The sequence below is a fragment of the Lissotriton helveticus genome, chromosome 3_2 (assembly GCF_964261635.1).
Source record: "Lissotriton helveticus chromosome 3_2, aLisHel1.1, whole genome shotgun sequence".
Classification (NCBI taxonomy): domain Eukaryota; kingdom Metazoa; phylum Chordata; class Amphibia; order Caudata; family Salamandridae; genus Lissotriton; species Lissotriton helveticus.
This window is the reverse complement of record NC_136062.1, coordinates 214,363,547-214,390,330: the sequence shown is the minus strand read 5'-3', so window position 1 is coordinate 214,390,330 and position 26,784 is coordinate 214,363,547. Positions and strand designations below refer to the sequence as shown.

The window sequence follows — 26,784 nt, the reverse complement described above, 5'->3', positions numbered from 1 at the left end:
TTAGGTTAGTTTAACCTTCTCCTCTTAAACAGTGTCATCGACATTTCAGTTTAGGGATGAAGTGTCCCATATGAAGAATTATTTTACTGGGATCTGACCCTTTGCCAAGTAGTGCACTGCCAGTACACAGCATGAATCTGGCATATGAACCAACGGCAAATCCAAACTCTAGTACCACAGCCGACCCGTAACAGGTCATCCTTAAAGCAGAGCGGCCCCTCCCCCTTCACCTTTTTGCAAACATGAAGAGTGTCTGATAGTATGAGCAAAGGTCAGCCTGACAGACACTCTTGATGTTCAGGTCCGGCAGCCATGAGCTGTACATGTGCTAAATGCGCAGGTGCCTGGATGCCTTAGCTGAACAGGGCCGGGCTGAAGATTTCACAGCCCTCTGGCGTGACCTTCTCAACCAACAAAGCACTTGGTGGTCCTCCCCCTCATGACAAGGGGGAATGTCACAGATAGACTCGGATCTGGGTGTTTCAGTTTTAAGCCCGTAAGTGCCTAGGACCGAATGTCCATCAGTGATCATTTTCACAGAAAGAGATTGGGGGGGGGGGTGTCAACAGTCTCACTGACCCCATCCCACTCGCTCAGGGGAATGGGGTAAGTGTTCAGCGTGAATGAGAGCCCTTATGAAGTCCCACGGTAGGGACAGAACACTTTGGCTGGGGCATTACCTTGCATGCTTTCAATTACAAAGAAGGCTGGAATAAGGTTGTATTTGTTGGAAAACCAAAGAAGCAAGAATAAAACAATTGAAAACATCCGTAGCTTGGATGCTCCTTTTGTACTGATGAACTAGTTGTGGACATTCATTTGACTATCACCTAAAGAATATTATCGATGGACATTGTTGATACACGATACAGTGATAACTAGGTATCTGGAGTGCCTTCCCTTCATTTGATTGGTCCCTCTCTATCTGAAGAATGGCAAGGTTCTATATTTAAAGTCTGATGGCAGGTTCCATTAATATTTGATTTATTTACCCAATTTCTATATTAATAATGAAATTAGGGTATTGAATTACACAGTATAGCATAGCTTTAAAAAAAATCATGTAAATAGAAATCCTCTGTGAGACTCCAGAGTTGATTTTCTTGATATTTTCCAGATTCTCTGGCTGACTGAATTACTCCGTCACTTCCAAAAAATCAGTGGATCTAAATCTCCTTTAGTGTTAATTTAGGAAGCTTTCTTTTCAGATCTTCAGTCTTCCAGTCACATACCTTTCCTCTAGTTAGTTGAATAAGCCTAGATTCACAGTACGTTCAGTTACTGTTTACTCTCAATTTTTACAGCGGACAAATGCATCCAGAAAATCTACAGGGATCTGAAGCTCAACCAGAATAACAGAAAAAAATACAGCGGAGTTCTAGCTAATCTCTTGCTGCAGGACAAGCTGCACATTGATGACATCAAAGCCAGTGTGACTGAACTGATGGCCGGAGGGGTGGATACGGTAAGAAGGAAACACAGAAATGTAAGGCTGTAATGGTGACAATCCCTGCCTCTTTTCAAGTATTTACCCCAGACTTCCTATCAGATACCATTTACTAGAGCACTAGATCATCTTGCTGAAATATCAACTTAAGAACTTTTACGATGTGCGTAGGAAGAATAAATTGCTGTAACACAAACAAAATACATAAAGCAATTGATAGATTACCTATTCCTGATACACTTTGTATTATTTTATCTGTGGGAAATTGTGATGTTGGTTGGGGGGTTGGGGGGGGTGCAACCCTACTCAAGCAATAGCTACAAGCGTTGTACGAGTGACCCACAAAAAGTCACTAAATTAACCTGTGCTTAGTCTTCTGTTAGCTTGCTATGAGAGTAGTCAGGCTTAACCTAGAGGCAATGTGTACAGAATGTATGCAGCACACAAGTAGGAATAAAGTGAAATCACATCACAAGTAAATTCCACATCAATTTAGAAAATTAGAGTAAAATTTTATATTTTTTTACATCAAAATGACAAAAATCAAATAAGTAGAACAAAAGATATGCAAATTTTAAGATTCCAGTAAGTATACCACGAAAAAGCACAAAGCGCCACACTCGGTTATCTGGTCGTGCGAGAAGAGGTGAATGCGCTTACCAGGTACTAGGTTATTCCTGCTGAAAGTATACAATTCGTAGTGGAAGAGAATGTGAAGCACAGCTAGACTGTCACGGATGGTTATTGCGGTAGTGTGAAGAGCCGGAAAGACATTGCGGATAGGCATCACTGTAGCATATTGATCCTGTCAGGCTTCACAAACAGTTGTTGCTCAAGATTCATGTTGACTGTCACCTGCGGGCTGTCGATGCTGTTGCTTGAAGTGCAGATCTTGCGTTGCTGCCTATTGCTGTCAGTCACTGTAATGCGAAGAGTCGGGATCACCTGAGCTTGGTGTTGGTGTTAGGCACAGGTTGCAGGATCTTGGTGCGAACTGTCCCGTTTTTTGTTGTGAAAAGCCAAAACTTCAGGATTTCCCATTTTTTTCAAGGGGAAGTTCAACTGATGCAACACCAAGGGTCCAGGACCTTAGGAACACCTCTTGAGGATCAGGAAGTCACTCCAGCATAGGCCAGCAGGGCTCAAGCAGGTCCCGTTGCAGGTCCAGGCAGCAGGTCAGCTGGGAAGATGCAGGGAGGCCTCTAAAGCTTGTTATATCCATATAGTTCAGAACAGGAGGTCAGTCAGCTGACCATAGAAGTCACTTCAGCCTAGGCCAAAGGATGCAGACTCAGACTTCCTTCTCAGCAAGCAGATCAGCAGGGCATCCTTTTTCTGTGGTATCCACAGATCAAGTAGTATACCGAAGAGTTGAGACTGAGGGTCCAATATTTTTACGTGGTACCAGCTTTGAAGTGGGAGAACTTTCTGAAGTTTTTCTCCTATTCAGGTCTATGGAAATTCTTGCCTTACTGCCTTGGTCCCTGTCTGTCTAGGGGCACAATAAGCTAGTGTGAAGTACTTTGTGCATGAGATGAGCCAGTACTTTTGAAGTGTATGTGCGGTCGGAGAGAGCTCCATCCCCATCACGTCCGAGATGATCCATCCTTCCAACATCCACAATCACCTCCTTTGTGATACTGTTAAGGAGGAATACACAATGGCCAGCTGCGAACTACACCTAGTCATATGACTCAGGAAACAGGCTCCAGACAGCAATGGTAAGGATAAGAAAATGGCAACTTTCTATAAGTGGCATTCTAAGAATTGTGACTCAAAATCTGACTAGACCGTTAAAGAGGGTTTTACGTTACAGTTCCTCAGACACCAAAAATGACTTTCCTACCTGCTCCCAATTAAAAGGTATCACTAATTAAATGTACTAATGTAACCCACTGTTATTCCATGGGAGAGGCAGGGGGTGCAGTAGTGGAAAACAAATTTGAGTGTATTCCACTACCATGTAAATGTCCAACTTTTTAAATACTATGCACCCAGACCTATGGGCTGTTTGGAGCCTACCCTAGGGGTGACTTATATGAATTAAAAGGAAGGTTTAGGACAGGGTAAAGGTTTAAAACTGCACACAGGCAGCACTAGAAGGCCTGGGACATGTTGGAAAGTATATTTATTTGAGTAGCACAATCAATGCTGCAGGCGGCCCACTAGTAGCATTTACTTTACAGGCCCTCGGTACCTATAGTATCACTTTACTAATAACTTACAAGTAAATTAAATGTGCCAGTAGAAAGTAAGCCAATTTGACCATGTGTAAAGGAGAGAGGACAGGCAATTTAGCAGCATTTAGCAGGGGTAAAGTGTGCGGAATAAAAACAAATTCAGCTAACCGGGTGGGGGGAGGCAACAATTTTGAAGGAACACCAACCTAAGGCTGACAGGTCTAACATTATCTTTTATGATATTATTATAGCACACACTAACCACTATGGTGTGGCAATGCTGTATACTAGGATACCAAGTTGGTATTGGAACAGGCAGAAAATACAGTAAACATTCTCAATAATTTGTCTATGTTCCATTTAGAGAGTACATATAGAACATATTGTAACCCATTTATTATAGAAGCAACATTTATGGCTTCATTACAAGTGCACCAGAAAATATGCTGGTAATTCCACTGTACTAATAAAGCTGCACACTCGTCAACTGTAAGTAAATCTCTCGAAGTTTATTGGCATTACTACCTGTGTTTCGGTCAAGCACCACGAACTCCAAGCACCGAAATGTCTGACATTGAATCCGACATGGAATCCCGTGTGCCGCTCACAGCAGCGTGACATCAACCGTATCCCATGTGATAAGGCAAGATCACAATATAACATTTCCCCTTTCTTTCCAACAAAGAACAGAACAACACAAATAAAAAACATGCAAGAAAAGGTGAGAGGATGTAGCCTTACGCCTAGAGCGATCGACATTGTAGCTGAGGAACCAGGTTTTAGCCTCGGCTATGCTGCTCAACTTCCTGTGATTCTGGGCAAATCACTTAATCTCCCCGTGCCTAACAAAAATAAATGTGTCCTTCTATAACGAAACTGGTGCTCATGTAAAGCGCTCTGATACCAGATTTCTCGGATCTAGTTTGTGCTATATAAAACCCAAAAAAGGTACTGATGACCAGGGAAACAAAGACCACGAGTGACAGAGACACAACGCAGACAAGAAACACTACAGCAAACACAAAACACACAGAAAGAAATCTAAGGAGAAGGATGGACTAACATACAGACAAGAAAAGCAAACTAAAAACATAATCATTCCATCAGGCGGGAGGTCTGCTCACCCTCAGACCACTCATGCTAGTGTCCTCATTCCTACATCTGTGGCCTTCCTAGTGCCTAAGTCTTGCGACCTTGCGAACTCATTGTCATTTATTTGAGACCAGCCAGGACTACTTTCTTCCTCCTCAGACAATCGAACAACAAGACATTGCTCTTTTTTGTTTTAAACACAGCTACTCTTCTGAGATTTAAAGTTTCTCCATTACTCTATATGGGCCAAGAAATTTGGAAATGCCTCTACTGTCTCCACCCAGTTTACCTTTTGCCCAATCGTCAACACTAATCAAACCCTGACCTTTGCAAGAGATTTTTTATGGCCTTTGCATCATACTCACACATCAACGATGAAACTAATTTGGTATCTGGTTTCCTGCCTCTCATAAGCTCGTAAGGTGTCTTTCCTGTCCGGGAATTCACTGTGGTACGGTATGCCCACAAGTCCTTGATCGCTTTCTGTATGTCAGAGCTTGCTCTAACAGCCATTTCCATGGTTCCTTTGACTAAGCGGTTGAGTCTGTCAACTTGACCATTGCTCTGTGGGTTATAAAGTGAAGTACGTTTATGTTCAATGTCCAAACTATTTAAAAAACTTTGCATCTCCGTGGAGGTCATTTGTGTACCATTATCCATGATTAATCTAGAGGGTATGCCTTCCCTTCTGAATATTTCCCCCAACACAGGAATGGTAGCTCTAGTGTTGATAGACCTCATAAAGACTACCTCTAACCAATTGAGATTTGACATCTACTATGACTGCTGCATACCTTTCATGTTCCAGACTGGTGACAAATGGGCCAATGAAGTCCAAACACAGTTTTTCCCACACTCACTCAGCCTCAACTACATTCTTATTGTACTCAGTCGTCCCCAGGACAACTCTAATTCTTTTTTCTGAGTTCTTGCATGTCTCACACCTCTCCACCATGCCTTGGTTTGAAAATCCATTTCATGCCACCAAACGTAGTTCTTCATTGGTACTTCAGCCTCTTAATGGTAAGAGTTTGCCCAAAATTTACCCTCATAGCCATAGGCAGCACAAATCTTTTATTATGCATGATAAGACCATTCTTTATTACGGATAATTCTTCCAGTACCATATTAAAACGTCTGTCTGCGATAGTGTGCTTTCTCTTCTCCTTTGAGCAACTCCCTCACCACCCTAAGGACCTCATCAGATTCCATGGCTACCTTCCACTCACTCCCAGACACACACCCGTGTAGACCTTCAATCGCATCCTCCACATCAGTTAATACTACTTCTGTTTCAAAAGTGCACTTGTCAGGACATTTATGCGGTAAACGAGACAAACAGTCTGCTACATTATTCTTTCAACCTTGTAGGTATTCAATTGCACAGTCGTATTCGTGTAACTTTACATCCAACCATACTAAATGACCTGAACATCTTGGAATAGCGGATCATGGTCAGTTTTCAAAATAACTTTCCTGCCTCACATAAACACCTGAAAATGGTTAGTAGCCCATGCTGCTGCTAGCGCTTCATCCTCAATAACTGTGCAGTTTTTCCTGCCTCAGTCAACAAGCAAGACACAAAAGCCAACGTTTTTTAAAAGTGTTCATGCCCCTGAGACAAAACAGCCCCTGTACCATTCGGACATGCATCAACATGTAGTGTAGTGCCTATGTCTCTGATAGGCTCCGCTCATTGGAATGATATACACTATAGATTTGACAAAGGACTGAGGTCAGTATGTCTCTATCAAGTACACTCAACTTAATTACTTGAGTGTCCCAGCTAACTCAGAGTTCACTAGATACTTCTCGAACGAACAAGAAGGGATTCGTTTTTGACAACAGCATAAACATGACAACTTTGTTTCCCTTAGTGTCGGAGCAATATCTTCAGAGTCGTGGAAACAATAGATTACAGTTTCACTCAATCAATTGCGCATGCTTTATTTCTACAGAGTTGCACAGAAATAGAGAGACGGGCGTTTAAATAAAATGGTTTATTGAACAGTCTTATTTCTCATGCAAGAGATATGAACTGCTACAATCATAAGACAGAATGCGAAGTATAATACTTACAGCTGTAGCAGTACTATAAAATAATACTCTAATAACATGGTCTGTAGCTATGACATATATAAAAATACATACATAAATAGCCAGGCTAAAATACTCAACTGGTGCTTCTAAAATAATCGTACCCCAGTGTACCTAACCTAAGTCTAGTACGAGGGAAGAAGTAGATGCTGTTAAGCTATAGTTTAGTGTGGTTATGCCAAGAGTTACCAAAGGTTTCTCTAGGTTTTAATCAGTTCCATACCTTAGAATGAGAGAGGTTGGTATCTCTTTCCCGGGACTCGATCTCTAACACCCCACGAGTGAAGTCAGAAACACTGGAGCTGGATTCTCGGCGAGGAGGATGACAGCGTCTGGTCAGTGCGTCAGTTGGGGAGTAGACTTCCTTCGGGACTTGCTGTGCCGAGCCGAGCCGCGTCGTGCAAGTAGGTAGCTGCATCGTGCCTTGCCATAGCAAGTGAAGGTATATATATACCTTGAAGGTGTTTAGGAATGCCAGTATTGATATACAAGTCGGGCATATGAAAGTCATGAATGAACCCCTAAAGGATAGATGTTTATTCATACTAAATTAATTCTTGGAGAAATCAATATCCAGGCAAGGAGAAGTCCTAAAGGCTTAAGAGTCGGGTTTTTCAAGAACTCATTGTGATGAAGAGGATCAGATGTAGTTGACCATGCCTGTATTTGGTTAGCATGAGCAATGCCTAAATAAGGGCTGAATTTCTATGCCTAAATAAAGGCAATGTGAATTGTACCTATATAAGGGCATAAATCGGGAAGATCTATATACGGTATCTAAACCGACACACGACAAACAGTTAGAATAGTTCTTAGACCACGTTTTAAATAACCTACAAATGATCATTCACAATGTCCATTTTGAGTTGCTCAAATGCCATCAGCTGGATCTTCCCCCACTCAAACGTCTTTCCTTTTTTTAAGTATGTCACTCTATGGAATAGACTCTTCAGCAAAGCCCCTCACAAATTTTGATTAATATCATGGAGTCCCATGAATGATCTTAACATGTATTTGTCATTGGGATCTTGAGCATTAAATATGTCGCTGATTAAATTAAATCTAGTCTTTATACCTTCACCAGTAATCAAATGGCCTTGATACTCCACCTCCCTGACTAGAAATTTGAAATTGTCTTTACGCAGAGTCATGCCCATATCCGCTAAGTGACTTAATACTTGCTGCTCAGAGACATCTTTACCAAATAAGATTATGTCATCTTGAAAGAAGACTACGTTAGTGATACCAGACAACATGCATGTCATGAGCCTCTGAAACATACTTGAAGCTGAAGAAAGACCAAGGGTAATCTATTGAACTGAAATACACCTTCAGTGGTGAGGAAGGCCGTCAAGTGCTTGGAGTAATGAAGCAATTTCACCTGATTGTAGGCACTCGTAAGGTCTATTTTGAAAAAGACTTGCAGTCAGATATCAGAAATATCAAATCATTGATATTAGGCAGTAGAAAGCAATCCATTACTAAGCTTTGTTCAGACTGCACAAGTCTACACAGAAGCTATAACAAGAAACCGCCTTCTTGAGATAGCCAGTGGGTTGCTTCTATTGGTTCTATGATTTTATCTCTAAGCATTTGATTAATGATGGACCTGACTTCAGCACAAACAGCTAGCGGAACCTTCCTAAGACAGTGCTTTATGGGAAGGGCATTCTCTTTTCAGAACTATCTTATGTTGGTAGTTTTTTTTTATTTCGTCGATATGATCCTCAAATAAACTTTCAAACCCCTTGAGTAACTCTTTCATCTCTACCTATTTGGCAACCATCACTTGTTCTCTGGCTTTAGTATTTACAACAATGTGCAAATCATACTGGTGGGACCACCCTAATATTGGAGGTCCACATCCTGCTACATAAACTCCCCCCTTCATCATGCTGCCTTTATACATTATCTCTGCAGTGAAGTAACCCAGGATATCAATGTCAGCTCCCTGATCACCTTTCAGGGCCACATCTGATATTTCCAACTTTTCTTTTGACCACAGGTCATCTAACATGTGCTTAGGAACGACGTTATATAAGGAGCCTGACTCTAGCATCAACTCACACTATTTGCCATTAATCTTAAATTCAGCCTTAGGCCATACTTTCCTTTTTCCAATTTGGTTTTCCTCACATCCACCTTCAACACTGTGTTCTGTTGCATCACCCACTTCTTCCAGAAAAGCAAGTCTTTTGCTTGAGGCTTTGCAGACTCTGAGAAATTACATTTTCTCCCCCATTTATGACAGTCTCTCCCAAGTGCAAGAAACTACCACAGCTATGAAAAGATTGGGTGCCTTGACTTTTCAGTGAGTTCTGAGTGGGCCAAGATTTGTCCAAAGTATCTTTCCCTGTGGATTTGGATGTACTCACATTTTATAAAGACAGTTTTTTTTACGGCATTAACCAGTTCATCTTCATCATCGAACAGAGCTACGGCACAATCGGATTTAATATCCGGTTTTTGCATTTCTTTCCATCACCTGACTGAGACAATCTTGGCTAATTTCATTGCAATCTTAAGGGTTAGGTCGCCGATGGCCCGCATTCTCTCCTGGAACTTCTTGCTACTAAATTGCACACTAATCATTTCCTCAATCACAGGACCGAACTTATGTTTAGCTGCCAATTCACATAACCGAGCTACAAACTCCCCAGGTTTCTACGGTTGCGTTTAGAACTTGTGATATCTCATTACCATTTCGACGGTTCTAGCAAAGCGAGTTGTAATCACAATTTGGCTTTCTTAAAAACATCCACTATAACCACACCATTTTGCTCATGTGCTTCGGGTAAGTATTCAACCCATCAAAATTGCTTTCTTTCGCGTAGGTGAGAAATTGGTAACTCCTAGTACCAAAATGTAATTGGCAAACATTTCACACCAATCTTCCCATTCAATGGGTGGTTCCCTTTTTTGTATCAAATATGATGGTGGACAAATGATTGACTGACTGATATTTATTTTGATAAAAACCATTGCTACTAAAATGCACTAGATGGCGCTGTGAGCACATATAACAATGAGAAATAGGAATGCTGGGAATCAGTACAGTAGGCAACTAGGGTAAGGAACTGAGCAGGTATGTGATGTTAGGTAATAATACCTCTGAAATGGCAGAGTCCGGCACAGCCACAAATAAGCCCACGCTGTCTCTGGCAAAAGAGAAGTTTGCTGAAACAAGAGATACCAATGCTTCCTGTGTCACAACCCTGTCAGAGTGAGTAACTCAAAAACAAATTTTAAAACAAGCATTTGCAATGCAATAGGTCTCGCAGTAGCAACGTTTAAAGTTGTTGGTATTGTAAATGGCATTGCTTTTTATCTATTTTGTTTTAAAATCAATAAATATATACAACGTTAATTATAATGTTAGTATGTGGTAGTGGGGCAATTGTGTTATAGGAAATACAGTCCATGCATGTGGGATAAGACGCTATCAACAACTGCCACTCCCTATAGCCATGGATTAATATGATGTTTTGCCAAGTGTGTTTTCTGTTGCAGAACCCATACCATGATTGCCAACTGATGCTGAAAATAGTTCCCCAACAAAAAATGCTGACGACCAGCTTTCAGAATTAAATCAGTTGGATTTGTGAATCGCACAGGCGCTGCATACTGTGTTCTGTAGCTCCTTATATAAGTGGCACATGCTGCTTTCGAGAGCAAAGAGCGTGTGCTCTGACCCGACCCCCCACCCACGAAAGCCTGAGGAGCTTGCCGGGGTCACCTTAGTTGATGAAACAACTAGGACTTCATCGCCAATCACGCCTCTGTGTTTGCACACAGCAGCGACACCTAGCAGCCCAGGACCCTCATCGGCAGCACAGAGACAGCTGACATGGTTAGGTGTTTCTGCTTTTATACATCATCCTACCAACGGAGGGCAGTGACAACAGTCAGTAGTTCTGCTAAACCAGCCAAAGTGGGGTAGTGGTGTCCAACCCAGCAGGACTAACAGCAGTTTTACAACCACAGCAATACCTATGCACCCACACTACCACCACAGCGCACAAAAATACTGACCGCACCAACAGAGGGAATGGGTGTGTTGTATACTGGTACACACCCACCACAGAGCACACAAAACAAACAAAATGGCAGCGCCTGCCAGAAGAAAGGCCGCTCTGCATACCAGCAGACTACCACCACATTAGCAGAACTAGGAAAGAGTCTCAGCACAAAGATGCAGGGTATCATGGGTAACCAAAAAGTGTTTATTGTATCTGCTCATAGCATTTCAACAATAAAATGTGTACCAGCAACCAGTTACATAAGAAGTTTTCTTTATATGACCTCAGAACAGGATGTAGATTCTATGGATGGTGGCATACGTGCTCACAGTGATGAACTGACCGGACACGAATCGATACGACCGCCCACAATAAACACACAACGCTATGCCGCAAAAAGGTCTGCACGTGGGTGCCACTGTCAGCTGCTGCCTAGTTAAAGCTGCCAGACTGCACACCGCACACTTCAAAGCAGATCACACGCACCACCTACGCACAATCCAGGCGTCCAGAGACCACTCACCGCTGAAGTGAGCTGCATGCAGGCTGTTTGAGGACACAGTTCATGTGAAACGAAAATGTATCGGAGGGATGCACATTTTCAGGTGTGTGTGTGGGCGGCTGTATTTCCATTTCAAGCACTGCCCTAAACACGTGCCTTTCCTTCCAAAAACCGATTCGGTATGGGTATGGTTTTTTTAAAGCCATTGAGCGGTTTACTATATACCAAAAACACATTTATAGGTAGCAAACCGTGCAATTTACAAAATCATAGAGTTTGCGAACAGTAAATGTGTTATGCACCAAAGCCATCAAGTATTCAAAAGAACAACAAATTAGCTACATGTGGACAGACACCCCTTTGCAGGAAGCAGTGAAGGCAGGTCTTATGTTATAAAGAATGCGCGTGCAAAGAGTGCGCTGCCAAATGGGAATTAAGCCATGTGCTACAGGAAAAAATGCACTCTACTACCACACTGCATCTCCTCTCATATCTGAGCTGCGTACCAATATACACACACAACTCATTTTAGATGATCCCTAGCTCAGCAAGACAAAGAGCTTTGTGCGACACCGCAGAAACAGCTTCCCACCCTCTGTTTCGGCTCTGGGATTGATGTGGGGTGGCGTAACATGGGCACGCAGTAAGACAGGGAGGCATTGTGAGCGGTGTCAGGGAACTCTTAACCTTGCTCCTGGTCCCCGGGCACAGCAAGACAAAGGCGTCCACGGCCACAGAGCTGCATTCTGCACCAGGGGCGGCACGGTCAAAAAGAGTCGATGGGTCGCTGCTTGTGTACACAACAATATTCTGGCATGGCAGGGTCCAAATCAAAAGTGACGTCATCTCCCGACCACCGCCCAGACCTCGCAAAGAGTTGGGACATTATGGACAGAGAATTCACCACACGGCCACTGTGACAGAAGAAAACGTGCACGATGCTGGTAGAGAGCACACGCGTCATCTGTGCACATGACATGCTAGAGAGAATACAATCAAAACAGTGCACACCATTTGTTGTTACAGCGCACCCATCTCCGGTGCAATTCCGCGCTGCCCAGAGATCTAACGTCTCCGATATACTGTCTGCGATGTAACCGGCGTCCAATGATCGCACACGTCAAAGGTCACGCTGCCATAAATAACACATTTCTACACTACCCACCCTCAACCGGCTGAGGAAAATACACATCTCCAAGGCACTGCAATTCAGGCAGGCGGGACACGCATTGACATTGCAGGGCCTACGACGTCCCACATAATGTGCATCACTGACGCGCACAGCGAGGGGTCATAAACGACACACATTACTGATGCACCAACACCCAGGCTGCTAGAGAGAACATACAGACACTTGCAGTAACTGACAGAAAATGTGGACACATCAGAAGGCTTCACAAACAACACTGACACAAAACGCAGGTCGATATTCAGAGCCTACATCCACAATGTATGTGCACGATACACATCAGTGCAAACAGTCAATGGTAATACATATCAGAAGCGCGCGCCGCTATGCTGGCAGACAGATTACATCACAGCTGATGCACGGCTCGTGCTGCCAAAAGAAACATACATCCTCACTGCTGTGCACGTGCTGCTTGCAAGAGCGTATGTCATTGCCCTACACAACATGCTGCTGGTATTCTCATCTAACATAAATAAACCCATGCTGCCCGAGAGAACGTACTCACCACCTCGCTATATATATATAACATACATCGCACATAGAAAGGCTAATGTCCAATCACACTCCTGGAGTCAAAAACTGCACAGAACAAGGGAAAGTGAAAGAGCATCCGCGCGTTGTAGGCACGGCGTGAGCGTGCACATCGGTGTGACCTGCAGCTCATGACCGTGGCAGCGCCTGACTAAGTGTTGCTCGGCTGGTGCTGCCCAGGGAGGAGACCGCCAAAGCGCCTAAAGCAAAAAAAAACCACAACATAGTCTCTACGTGCAATACATTTGTTTACCCAGCATGTGCGAATAGCACTTCAGTAGTCTTGATGCCTCGTGACCGCCATTGCAGACGGACCCGGAAGCTCTTGGCCGGCCGGCCAATCCGCTCGCGGCCGACCGGAAGTCCCGCCTCCCCAGGTCCGCGAGCTGCCGGCGCATGGAGCGCCCTGCCGTCCGGTGTAGCCCGGGTCCCCAGGAGGGGGCCGGGGAGAAGGAGGAGTGTGGCGCCTGTTGCGGGGCTCCTCTGACCTGAGGGAGCCCCGATTTAGATGGAGACGCGCCGTGAGGAGCCCCGCCGGAAGAGCGCAGTTGGTGAGTGGGGCCCAGGGCTGATGTAAAGTGCGTGCGTGCCTGTTTGTATGCGTGGGGGGGGGAGTGTGTGCGCGAGGGAACGTGTGTGCACATGCGTGACTATGTGTGATTGAGAGAGAATGCGAGGTAGGGGATAGTGTGCCTGTATGGGTGCTGTATGCCTGCGTGTGCATGCGCGCGCCTGTGTGTGTGTGTGCGTGCGTGCATGCAGAGAGGTGGGGACTGCCTGTGTGTGAGCAAGGGCTTTGCGCATGCGCAGCGGCTTTGCGCATGCGCAGCTACCAGACGCTCGCTCCCGAGGTCAAATCCGACGCTCGTAACACTTTGGTGTCCACTCTCCTGAAAACGGATCACATTAGTTGTCGAGCTGACAGCATTCATGCTTCGCATGAATGCTAACGTCAGCTCGACCTAAAAATGGGACTGAGTACTCATCAAGGCCCAGTTAGTGTCCCAAACACTTCATAAATGATAATGAACTTCATAGCTGCCAAGGTTTCAGATGGCATGTGTGACAACTTCATAATTGCAGTAAAATAATGAGTGACATTTCAACGACTATGAGTGACACTTTCTCGCGAGCAAAATCGATCCATGAAGACGAGGCAAACATATAAATATCAGAAATGACACCCATTTGAGCACTGAGAAACTCTAAGAAGAACTTAAAAATGCAGCAATGCATTTGTAAAAATGGAGAAATGGAAAGGCACTAACGTAGTACCCTTGTAAACTGCAGATATTGACTCACTATAAATTGTAGTCTACCATGCAGAGCTATCAGCTGTACTGACTTTTACGCAGCTGAACTCAACTTTGTGCAGATTTGGAGCTCCATTGTCAAGGCTTTTGGTGTTATTCTATGGATCAATGAAGTGTATGTTTGGTATTCAGTGCTTGACTACTGGTTGCAGGAGCTCTAATGCTCCCTGGTGCATAAGGGCAGTCTCACAGCACACCAGATGTGGGTCAGAGAACATCTCTCCATCGCCAGCAAGTTGCAGATTCTATACTGTGGAATGGTAGACTCCATCCAGGGCACAATAAAATAAGTGTCATAGTGTTGCAGGGGAGAAAGCTCGCCAAGAAGGCAGTGTTCCAGGTTAGTTAGCCTGCACAAACCTTCATTATAGCTGCCCATGTCCACTGCGTCACATCCCCAAATTCCGTTCACCCTCACACAACAGGTTTCATGGCTTCTGAGGTATGACATATCTTGAACGGACTCGCAGTATGGTCCAAATAAGTATATGTAAAATAATTTTCAAAGAGGAGCGTACTCCCGCCGTCAGTAGGGTTTCTAGTATCCGTAAAGAAGAAGTGGCATGCTGCTTGCTAACAAAATCAAACCTGGGCTCTGCGGGCAGCCGGGCCTGCCAATATGCTTTTGTAACAGTCTCAGAAGTGTCTGTGGGCTGTCTCGTTCGTAGCCATTGGCCAATTCCACACTGCTGCACAGAGTTGTTGCTCTCAGTGAACCTCATGCTGTGGCCAGGCTTGTTACATTGTAGCCGGCCTAAGCCAGCCCAGATCGGCTGAGCTGGACCCCAACCCTGCTGCAAAGAGCATGGACTGCGTGCTGCAAACTTTTCTGTCAGTGTTCTCGTTTGGCAGCGCTTCGGCTTGACAGCCGAGGAGGCACTATAAATGTGTGACTTTCGATTTCAGTGCGGTGATGAGGACCACCACACTTGAATGCGTTAGAATCACGCCTGCTGCGGGACACAGGGTTACCCCATTATTGCTAATGATGCGTGGGATTTGGCAGACCTGGAACTTAAATCTGCGCTCTCTCTACCTACTTGTACAGGGAGTATTAACGGCTTGACGACACAGTGGCAGTCAATCACAGGACATTGTGTAGCCGGCAGCACTCCCCCCGAAAACCAAGAGGTAGCATGTGTTCCAGGGGATGGCTTCCCCCTCTTGAAATACAGTGCCGCCTCGCAGGGCGCCGCTCCATCACGGACAAAGGAAACGGAAAGAGTCCGACACGAAGCAGCAGGGAGATCAGGGCTCAGGTAAAGCACGCAGAGTGTAGCTTTTGCTCCGCCGGAAACTCAGGAAGCGAACGAACAAGTCCAGACGAGATCAAGAAGGGCTCGGTTAGACTTATGCACTTCGTGGCCGCTCCCAGAAGATGATGCAGGTTGCTCTGCCAGCACATGTCACTGGGAGCATGGCCACCCAGATCCTGATCATCACCAAATAATGTACTAATAAAGCTGCGCACTCCACAACTATTGGCATTACAAGCTGCGTTTCGGCCAAGCGCCACCGGCTCCAACCGCCGAAATGTCCGACCTGGAATCCTGTAATGTCATCGCTCACAGCAGAGTGACAACAACAGTATTCCATGTTATAAGGCAAGATCACAATTTAACATCCACCGCTAGAATTACTGATGAAGCCTCAGAAGAAATGAGGAATTGCAATGACATTCAGTAATTATGTCCCAATTACCCTTGTTGTTCCTAATTTCCTCCAGGTACTTCACCTGAAAAACTCAGCTGCCTTTAGGAGAGGGAGTTTCCAGGTGAAAGTCATCAGATCTGTGGAATGCCTGTCAATCTCATAATTCTACAGGGCCTGTTAACTAGGGTTGGATTGGTAACTTGGGCACTCGGGAAATGGCTGAAGAGCTGGTAGCCGAGTTCCAGCTGTGGGCTGCTTCGTTGGCAGCCTGGGTGCTGTCTGTGCTGTTAGGATGCCGCCAACCGTCCAGTGGGTGCCTGAGTGGCCTTTCTAGAGGTATCCCTCCTTTTCTCTCGATGGGGAGGCCCGATAATGTATGCTGATTGAGCGGGGCAGGGGGCCTGAGCAGAAGTGATCTCACTTGCATTAATGTGTGGCTCAGCAGTGTGACCTAATCTGTGTATTTTTTTAAGCAAAGTGAAGTTAATAAAACATGCCCCCCACGCCTATTCTTTTCATAAAACTTCGCTGAAGCAGCATTTTGCAGAAACACAATACGAAAATGTGGGCCACTTTTTTTTACGTGCCCTGGCCGATTTTTTATCCCAATCCAACCTTGCTGTTAACCAGTGCTTAACCTGAGCTGGTGGATGGTGGTGGTGGGGCCCACCCACACTCATTTTTGGGGACCAGCATTTATTTGTTCTCATCAGATTTTGACCCAGAGAAAGAGAGAAAATGGTGGCAAACGAAAAATGCACAGAAAAAATTGAATTTGCAATGAGGTAGAGGATTAAAGAGCCAAGAGGAAGGATTAAAACTACACAGCCTCGGTATTCGGCCAGCCTTGATCTTTGTTTGTCCTGCCCCCAGTCTTCTGAGCAGAATTTTGTGCCCCAGCACTTATTCTGTTACAAATTAAGCAATGGTTATATCTCTTATTTCTGCCACTGTTATTAAAGTCCATTTAGATGCAGAGCCTAAGGGTTTTAATTTTGACTTTCTTTTCCAAAAGGCCTAAACACATAGCCACACAAAATTGAAAAATCATGAAGAAAGTTAATTACTTACCCGCTGAGTGCCATGATATTAGTATTATCATAGGTTACATATTGTATTGTATTGTAATTGAACTTCTACAGAATTTACTACCCTCAATGAGATTTTGTAGCTCCCTAAGCCAGGCAGCACTCTGCTCCAGAACTCAGGGTTAGTGTGTTTTTTTGTGTGGTTCTGTTGGTTATTGGGATAAGCCTTGCACTCTTAATGAAACTATGTGGTAGAGTATATTGATAGGGGTTTAAGTGGGATCTTCAGTGGGGCAGTGGGAATGTGAACTCATTTATTAGTTGGCAGTTTTAATGGATGAGCTACAGGAGATTACGTATTATTAGTTTTCAGGTTATGTACTTTGAACTGAGGTGTGGGAAATTTGAAATACAATGATAGGAATTAAGGCAAACATGCATGTGACTTAGAGCAGCTGGTGCTCAGAGAGAGGAAGCAGGCATAGGGCAGAAAGGAAGGAGAGAGTTACTCGAAAGAAAAGGGGAGTCAACAATCTGACTTTTTAAGTCAAAGTCAGTTTATATGCAGGGTTTTCAGGACTATTGTGTATGTGTGCAAAACTGTAGAAAGAAACAACATTTGTGTTGCAATATTACTGTAGGCTAGGAATACACCAGTGCTCACACACACCACCATCACGCACATGTAGATATAATTAAAATTAATATGGGTTAAATCAGTAGCAGGAAACCATAAAAACAGGAATGTTGTGTTTTAAAAATGTGTGTGCTAGAGATGGTCCACCCCTTTCCCTCTGATAATCAGGGTGGGGTGGAGGAGAACGGAGTCTGTTTTGGTGAGTTTGTGTAAAAAGTAATGCTTCTCCGGGCATGTGGCACTGGCACTGTCTCAAATGTGGAGGGCCCACAACTTAAGCACATTGAAGTATCAGATCTTGCGTCTGGTTGGCTGTCAGACTTCCTGTATCAGTAATCAGACACCCAAAATGAAAGGCCCTGCCTAGAAACTTCCTCAGGTGAGCAACAAACTACAGCCCCACCCCCTCACATGCACTATCCACCAAACCTGAAGTGCAGAGGAAGACAAGTAATCAGCAGCCCCTTTCAACAAAGTCTTCATATAATTTTCAAAGAGACTTCCTTGCCCATCTTCCTTCCCCTCAGTGTGTGGTGTCCACCCCCAATCTGTAGGAATGCAGGCAATACACTTCCACTGTCTGGAGAGGTGATTGCATCTGTTACTATAGCAACTGGTCACTAACAGGAGGCCCAGGGCTTCCTTATCAAGGTATGAACGGTGCCCTTTAACCTTCAACTCAAAATAAAGTTTTGTGCATGCATTGTGAAGTGAAAATTGTAGTGTATTGGGTATCGGGTGGACAACCCACACAGACACAAGATATGACTCTAATTGATCCATTATTTAAAATGCCCTCTCTACTACGTTGTTCTTCTATTTCTGGGGAAGCCTATCTGCACCCATGTTGTTCCTGGGCTGCCCTACATCACTTCCTGTCCTGTCCCCACACAGGAAGTGGTATCCGGGGTCTTGGTTGTGGGCCTGGTAAAGACTCTGTTTGCAGGCCCCTAATGTCCACACAACATGATATCCCCTCCCTCCTTAGAGACTAACAGCCAGATTCATCATTGTCCCGTTTTGCGAGTCCTTAATAGCGATTATTAAGGAATTAATTGCGATTCCTACAGCTTCCTTATTTGCGATTAGCAAATTGCTAATCGCAAATAAGGAATAACTCCCCCTAAAGGCCCATAGGAATGAATGGGGAGTAATTCCTTATTTGCGATTAGCAATTTGCTAATCGCAAATAAGGATGCGATTTCAAGGGTGCCAGGGGTGTCCGAAGGACACCCTGTAGCACCCCTGAAATGAAAATGTAGACTGATGCTGCGCACACACATGTCCAAAGGACATGTGTGTGTGTAACATACAACTTAGAAAAATGCACTAAAGTGCATTTTTCTAAGTTTTCGCTATTTACCACAAAGTCAGACTTCGCGGTAAATAGCGGCCAAAAATTGCGAATTTGCAAATTAAAAATGGTTAATGAATTGCATTTAAGGAATCTCAAATAGAGATTCCTTAAATGCAATTCCTCGCAATTTTGCGATTTTGCTATTAGCGATTTTTGCATTTGGGATGATGAAACCCAAATGCAAAAATTGCGCTCGCAAAGGGCCAGATTCTCAGAATCTCTCCCTTTGCGAGCGCAAATTTCAATGATGAATCTGGCTGAAAGACACTACTCTGATAAGACATCTCTGTCTTGCTTACAGAAGGCTAATACAACATTTCTCCAAAGTATGTGGGTGACTTTCCATATGTTTGCTCTTGTCCTGCACATTCTGTGAATCAGGCTAGCTGCTCCTGTCATGGGAGGAAGGTGTAGTGTTCATGTTCTGGTGTGACTCCAGCTGCTATGATGTGTTGCATTGTATAGCAGGTGATTGACCTGAGTTATCAGAGTGTGATGTGTTGCTTTTGGAATGGAGACAGTTTTCTAACGCCGATATGTATTTACGTGGTTGTCTGTATAGACGTTTTCTTGATCTTGATGTTCCTAATTCTGTTGACCTGAGGAATTATGATGACATGCTTTGTGTAGGAGTTGAGTCCTCTGGCGGTTTCCTTTGAGGAGTTGTTTTGAATATTTTACTGGTGATTCCCTTGAGCTAGTAGCTTGTGACAAACTGCTCTGTGATTCAGACTTATATTTTAGTCTTTCTTTATTAAGCACCTCTTGGTGTTTCTCCTATGCTCTTGCAGCATGGGCATCACTTAATAACTGAAGGTTTCTTGATTTGTTTTAACTCAGATGTGTTTTGTATTTGTTCCTGTCTTGTGATGTTGACTGCTACCTTTCTGTTCTCCTTTTATGTTTCCGTGGTGTGCTTGTGTGCTGATCTCCAGAGGGTGAGTGAATTGCTGGGCCTTCTATAGTTTGTTTCTTCTTCTATTTTACTAGGTAGCTACTGTCATGATCTGTCCCGCTGCTTAGCCCTTCTTTGGAGGAATCTCAGAGGCTCAGCATCAAGTGTGATTGTTAAATCGCTTATCGGTCTTTGCCCTCAGAGGCCTTTTAGCTGTGCTTTTTGAAAATCCGCACACAAAGTTCCAATGAAGCGGTTTGCTAATAGGCTATGAGATATATCTCTGAGTTAAAATATCACATTGAACGTCACAACCTGTCACTTTGCCGTTATCCTTATATTGCGTGCTACTGATGTTTCAATGGGTCCCACGCTGCAACTCTGGGCAATAGCTTGCTTAATCTCCACAACGGCCCCCTCGCTGCTGGGGATGCCTGGCTTCACCTTGGGGATTCCCAACAGGGACCATCTCACAGGGAAAGCCAGGACGGGTTCCCCAGCGGCACGCAGCGCCAAGAAACCATGCGGTGAACGTGCGCTCTACAAATTCAGACTAACATAACATAACATAACATAACTTGAGGTGATCGGAGCCCATGAAACTATGAATTTCGCCACCAAATAGTGCCACTGTGGGGTGACATCAGGAGTGTAGCTATCAGTGATGGCACTGGGGCTCAATGACGTCATTGACGTGAGTGGTCGACGCCATTTTATGTATAATTGTCTTTTACTACCAAACTAGGGGCTGTAGAGGCCAATCCCTTTGCTTGCATTACGGACTAGTTAACCTTTACTATGCGCGACATTTACTTTTCCTAAAACCAAAGATGTTGTACCTACATGTTAGAAAAATCTGAGGCGCATGCCATGCGTTTCTCCAGCCATGTTTTATAAGCATTCATTTTATCCATGTTTGACTGAAATTTTGTGGCGTGGGACCTAAGATGTTATTTTCTGCTTCCATGAGCTTGGAGATTAGATCTGGCTCTTATTGTTTACTTCTGACTAGTGCACATTACAGCTGAATTAGTGGATGTAAAGATTTCAAAGCTTCTTAGAGCAGGTTTTTTTATTTTATGAAGCAAATTGAGGCTTTGTTTCCCTGAGCTAAAAATGTTGTGAATCCCTCTTTTCACAGACCTCAACGACCTTGCAATGGACGTTGTATGAGCTGGCTCGTTACCCCATGGTGCAGGACAAGCTGCGGGCAGAGGTTCTCTCAGCAAAGGCAGAAGCCCAGGGAGACATGTCGAAAGTGCTGAAAAGTGTCCCTCTGGTAAAAGCTGCCATTAAGGAAACCCTCAGGTATTGCACACCCTGCACACCTCACCACACCTTACACACATCCATAGCCTTCATGCATATTCTAATCCTCTTATCCTAGTTATAACAGGTGACTTATCAGGCTCCTCCTGCATCTTCCCCTATGGTCATTCTACATACAGTATCCTACATGAAGTTATTCATTTTGCAAGTTGAATCTTAATGAGATGACAATAAGTAAATACTCCTTACTGTAAGATTTAAATCTGTCCATGACCCTACTCTTTGCGAACTAGAATAGTCAGTCATCTACTAGCATATCCTCTGCTACTTCACAACTACACTTCTCAAAATAGGCCTTTCAACCACTGACATTTCCTGTAATTGAAAACAAGACCAATCACCAACTTTGAAGCATAAGAGAAACTGCTCAACTAGGACATCATCGTTTTCTAACGGTAACTCTCTGACATTCCAACTCCTGATTATCCCGGTACTCATACCAACCACCTTCCTAAAAGTAAAATGAGTTGTTAATTTTGTCCTCTTGTACTACCTCACTACTCAAAACTACTCATTACCACCCATTAATTAGTTCATGCTCCTGCATACTTCTATATCCCTATGGCATATGGTCCAATACACAGTGCAGTTATTAAAAACACTTTTTATTTACTGTCCTCTGTGCCATATCAGCACTTCGCCTTGTTGCCACTGACACTGTGCACCTATTAATAACACTTTTTAATTACTGTCTTCTGTGCCATGCCAGCATGCCACCTTCTTGCCACTAAGTAGCACTTGAAGTTTCTTTATTTTTTTTTTACAAATGATTTTCTTTTACAGTTAGTAAAAGCAGATATAAATAAACAATTAATCAGGATAGAATTAATATTAATATACATGATAAATACTCATCAGTTAACATAAATGCTAAATCTGTATTTGAGTATGTGAAAGCTTCCTTTTCGTGGATGTTAGCAAGCGTAGACCTAATTCCTACCCTTAAAAAATGTACTTAAGGCCCCTACTCTAAGATGGGGTGTAATAAAGTTGCCATTTGGAAAAAAAGCCATACTTTTAAACTTGGCACCCCTTATGGCGTTATGCTCCCAGATGTTATAAGCTCTCCATGTTTGCATATCCAGTCTACAACCGGTAGAGTTTTGGATCTTATGTAGAGCTTGCGGCGCAGGATTGTCGGGCGGTTTCCTTTTTTGATGAAACTTCTAACTGCCTCAGAGAAAGATATGGGGACATGACTAATATCGCGTGTTAAATAGCTTGAAAACAATTTCATTTAGTTGGGGCAGAAAAACCTAATAAAATTCGGCGGGAAAGCCTTCACAACCACATGCTTTCCCAATAGGGGACCCCTTGATGACCTCCTGAACTTGTTCAATTGGGGCCACTATATAAGCTTGCTGAGAGTAGTTGAGTTTGGGTAGTTCTAAAGGGTTAAGAAAGTCATTTATGGAGGAAGAAGTGGTCGCAGATAAGGATGAATATATTTTCTTATAGTGTGAGAGAAAACACGCTCCAATATCAGCCATTTGATCTACTACTTGATTTCTATTTTCATCAAAGATAGTTTTAATCGTTGCTTTATTAGTTCTCTTTTTTTAAGACCACGCCAGGAGCTTACCAGCGTATTCGCTTTTCTCATAAAGTTTCGGAAAGCATATATTTTGTTCACAATGTTAGTAGAAACATATAAGGCTTTAAAATCGCATTGAGCTTTTTCATACTTGGGGAATAGTAGATTATGTGTCTCTGGACTGCGTGATCTAAGTAGCACCAAAGCTATAGTCCTTTTTATTTGTGATATGTTGGCCTTGTGTGATATTGTCTACCCCCCAATTATAAGCTTTGCAAGCTTCCCAAACAGAGATAAAAGGAACGGACGCCTTGTTTATTTCTAAAAAGTCCTTGATTTTTATCAGCATGTTTATGACCCATTCTTCCTCTGTTAAAAGGGTCTTATCCAAGTCCAGCGAGGATGCTCATGTTTAACCGGATTAATCTACATTTCTATCACCGGAACCGAATGATCCAAAAATGGGTTTGCAAGGATATAAGTCTTGCCCCGTTCCCAGTAATGTGAAATTAAGAAAAAATCAATTCTCGAGAGAGAGTTGTATCTTTTTGTAAAAACAAGTATATCCGCGTGCCTGGGGTTGCTGGATTCACCAGGGATCTTATAGAGCGAATTCCTGTATTAGGGTTGCATCACTTCTTGCTACTCTAGGTTTGTTTTGAGCCTTGTTCTTTCGTCAGGAATCGAGCTGCAAGTTCTGTATTAGATTAAAATCCCCCCTATGATAACGTAGCCTGGGAGTTGGGAAAGAGTGTCTTTAACACCCTCCAGAGCAGTTCTATCATCAGAATTTGGACAGTAAAAGCCAACTATCTGGAAGATCTGGTTGCCCATCTTCCAGCTTACAATAATCCATCTGGCATTGGGGTCTTTGTTGATCTGTAAAACATCTCCATCACAGTCGTTGAGTTTGGGTAGTTCTATAGGATTAAGACAGTCATTTATTGAGGTAAAAGAAGTCGCAGATAAGGATGAATATATTTTCTTAGAGTGTGAGAGAAAAACCGCTCCAATATCAGCCATTTGATCTCCAACTAGTGATACCTGTGTACCTACTGCCACAAGCTGAACGGTTTTCAAAGGCGCGGAGATACTCCTTCGGGAGGTGATCCTAGCACGGTACAAATCCGTAAATAAATCTACTACTTGATTTCTATTTTCATCAAAGATAGTTTTAATCGTTGCTTTATAAATTCTCTTTTTTAGGACAACGCCGTCAGCCTCAGCTAAGGCAAAGAAAGCTTGAGAACTAGAACTCTGTTAGTCTGCAAGGGAATGCATGTCCTGAACATGCATAGAGTCTGACTAGCCTCACCTTATTTCTGGGCCAGCCATCTTGGTAGTCTTTTAAATTTGGGATTTTGGTGATGCATCTTTTGCGAGGTCTACATATTAATCTCTGTTGGCAGATTCCTTCTTAAAAGGGGCTGTTCTTGATGTAGTGGGGTGGTTGCCTGAAGACTGGCAATGTTCCTCAGGAAGAATTCGGTGAAATCAGAGGTCTAGAACCTTTATTGATTATCCTTTGTGTTTGTTATACTTGACATTGGCTAGTCCTTCTAATAATTTGTACTAGATGGTAATTTGATAAAACGATTATTTGTGATAAATTGATTAGCCAATTAGTATGAGACACCATTAACCAGGATTTACAAGAAAATGATAATGGAGAAGTAGTCCTGGGCACACCAAGGCATGCCTTAACGGCTGTTGTTAGGGGTTAGTTTGTGGCTTTGGGGATACCTTTGGTTTGTGGGGTGCCACAGGGCTCTGCTCTCAGTCCAATGCTTTTCAACATTTATTTGCCCTCTTGGGCCACCCTTATTGAGACTTGGGGAGTAAAGGCTGTTTCATATGCAGATGACACACACTTGTGTTTTCGTTTAGAGAACATTCAGAAGCAGCTCTTCAGTTATATTTCCAAATGGATGGACAACATTGTTTTGAAACTGAATGCAGACAAAACTGGGGTGCTCTTTTTCAGTCAGATGGCTCCCCCTCCATCTAGCCTCTGGTGGCCCTCTGAATTGCATACTCCACCAACACTGATTATTTCAGCTAAAAATGTAGGGATTATGTTTGACTCTGACCTCTCCTTCACATTCCAAATTGGCAAGTTTCATCGTTCTGCTTCCTGAAGTTAAGATCCGTCATGACGTTATTGCCTTTTCTTCCAGAAGAAACCTGAAAGATCGTAATCCATGCATTGGTGACATCAGATTTGGATTACGCTAACAGCTTATATCTGGGTCTTTCTGCTTTCTTGACTCGTAGACTCCAAATGATACAGAATGCGGCCAGGCTGCATCGATGGGTCCCCTTTCGTCATCACATCTCCCCTCATTTGAAGCAGCTTCATTGGCTTCCAGTTGCTAGGAGGGTTGAGTTCAAATCCCGGACATAGGCATTCAAAGCCATTGGAGGAAAAGGACCACAATACCTTAGGAATAGGCTTAGCCAGTACCACCTGGAGAGAGCATTGAGATCTACCGACCTGAAACTCCTGCGCATCCCGGGGTTTGCCAATGTTCATCGAAGCGGCATGTCTTTCTCGGTACCGACGGCCAAGCTCTGGAACACCCTGCCCATCCATCCTCGCATGGCCGAGTTCAAAGACTGTTTTAGGAAAGATTTTAAAACCTGGCTCTTCAATTAAGTTTAGATAGTAATGGCGGATCTTGTTCTTACGTCTTGCTTTGAGCTCTGGGACGCCTCTGTTGAGGTAGTCACACGCTTTACAAATGACTGTGATTGATTGAGAGAACATTAAGCCCTAAGGGAATATTTAGAAGATGATCTCTGTCTGGCTGAACTGGAACAAAGAGTATCATGCTCAATAAAATTCTTACTATAAGTTACCAAGCTAAAAAGGCAGCTCAACCTCAAGGCTACAGAAAAATCTGAAAAATCCCTACTATGCTTAAAACAGAGGTTTTATGAGAATGCAAATCAAACACAATCACTCCTTGCTCAGATACTCTTTACCAGCAAGTTCTTAAAAGGGTTACTACCGTAAAAGAGAAAGATGTCACTTCCTTGAACTGTGAGTATGATACGCAAAAAGGCTTTTGCGTCATACTGGTTAGCACTATATGCAGAACAACAGGTGAAATAGGGAGCGATGAACGCTTTCACACATGCAGCCAATTTGGCTGTTTGGACAAGAGTTAGCCAAGAGGCTCTTCACATGCGAACTAGACCAGATTAGTTATCAAAACCATAAAAACTCCAACCTAACAAGTCTCCCTGGCAGGATGGGCTCACTATTTGCTGATATGAACATTTTGGGTCTGAATTGGTCCCTCGGATAGTAAAACCTTATAATTGTTAGCAGAAGGGTCTGGGTGAGAGTATGAAATAGCCAGGGATAATCTGTCTGGTAAAGAATGTGATGTTTAATAGTTATTTAAATGCAGTGATATCTTATTTTTTCCTTGGTTCATCAAAAGGGAGTTGACCTTGAACCTGGAACAAGTGCCATAGCGGCCAATGACCCTCAAATCCTGCAGTATTGATGTTTCAGAGCCTCATAATGTTTTCAGTATGATAATTGCAAATAGATGAATTTTAAGTTAATCTTCCACAAATGACATTTCCTGCATACCATCTTGTTGCCGTATACTCACTGTCAGTGAGTACATAGTAAGAGCAAAAAGAAGAAGGGTTAACAAGCACTCTTGTTGGTTACCCTATATATAAGGATATCCCCTGATCATGTGTCATGACCAATATTCTTAGCAGGCACACTCGAAAAATGAGCCTCTCGCCCAATCACAGGGCCCCATGTTTTACTTTGTACTCTGGTGGTATGCTCACAAGACTCTTGCGAGCTTAACCGTCCAAATATAAATTTCTTTGCCCCTTAATATCTCAAAATCTACTGTACAGATTTACACCAGATCAAAAAAAGCACAATCTGCGGACCAAGATCTAGCTTCCTGCCGAATGTGGTGTAATTCTGTTCATAGTTTTTGCTGTAGT

General features: G+C 43.4%; 1 protein-coding gene across 2 annotated transcripts in view; it reads left to right on the top strand.

Moving 5' to 3' along the window:
* The window catches only part of CYP11A1 (cytochrome P450 family 11 subfamily A member 1), a 290,559-nt gene that overhangs the window by 236,995 nt on the left and 26,780 nt on the right, over positions 1–26,784 (top strand). For both annotated transcript variants that reach the window (XM_078685069.1, XM_078685068.1), the window contains exons 5-6: positions 1,305–1,465; positions 21,082–21,248. In XM_078685069.1, the coding sequence (XP_078541195.1) occupies positions 1,305–1,465; positions 21,082–21,248 (328 nt within the window). The remainder of the gene's footprint in view (positions 1–1,304; positions 1,466–21,081; positions 21,249–26,784) is intronic.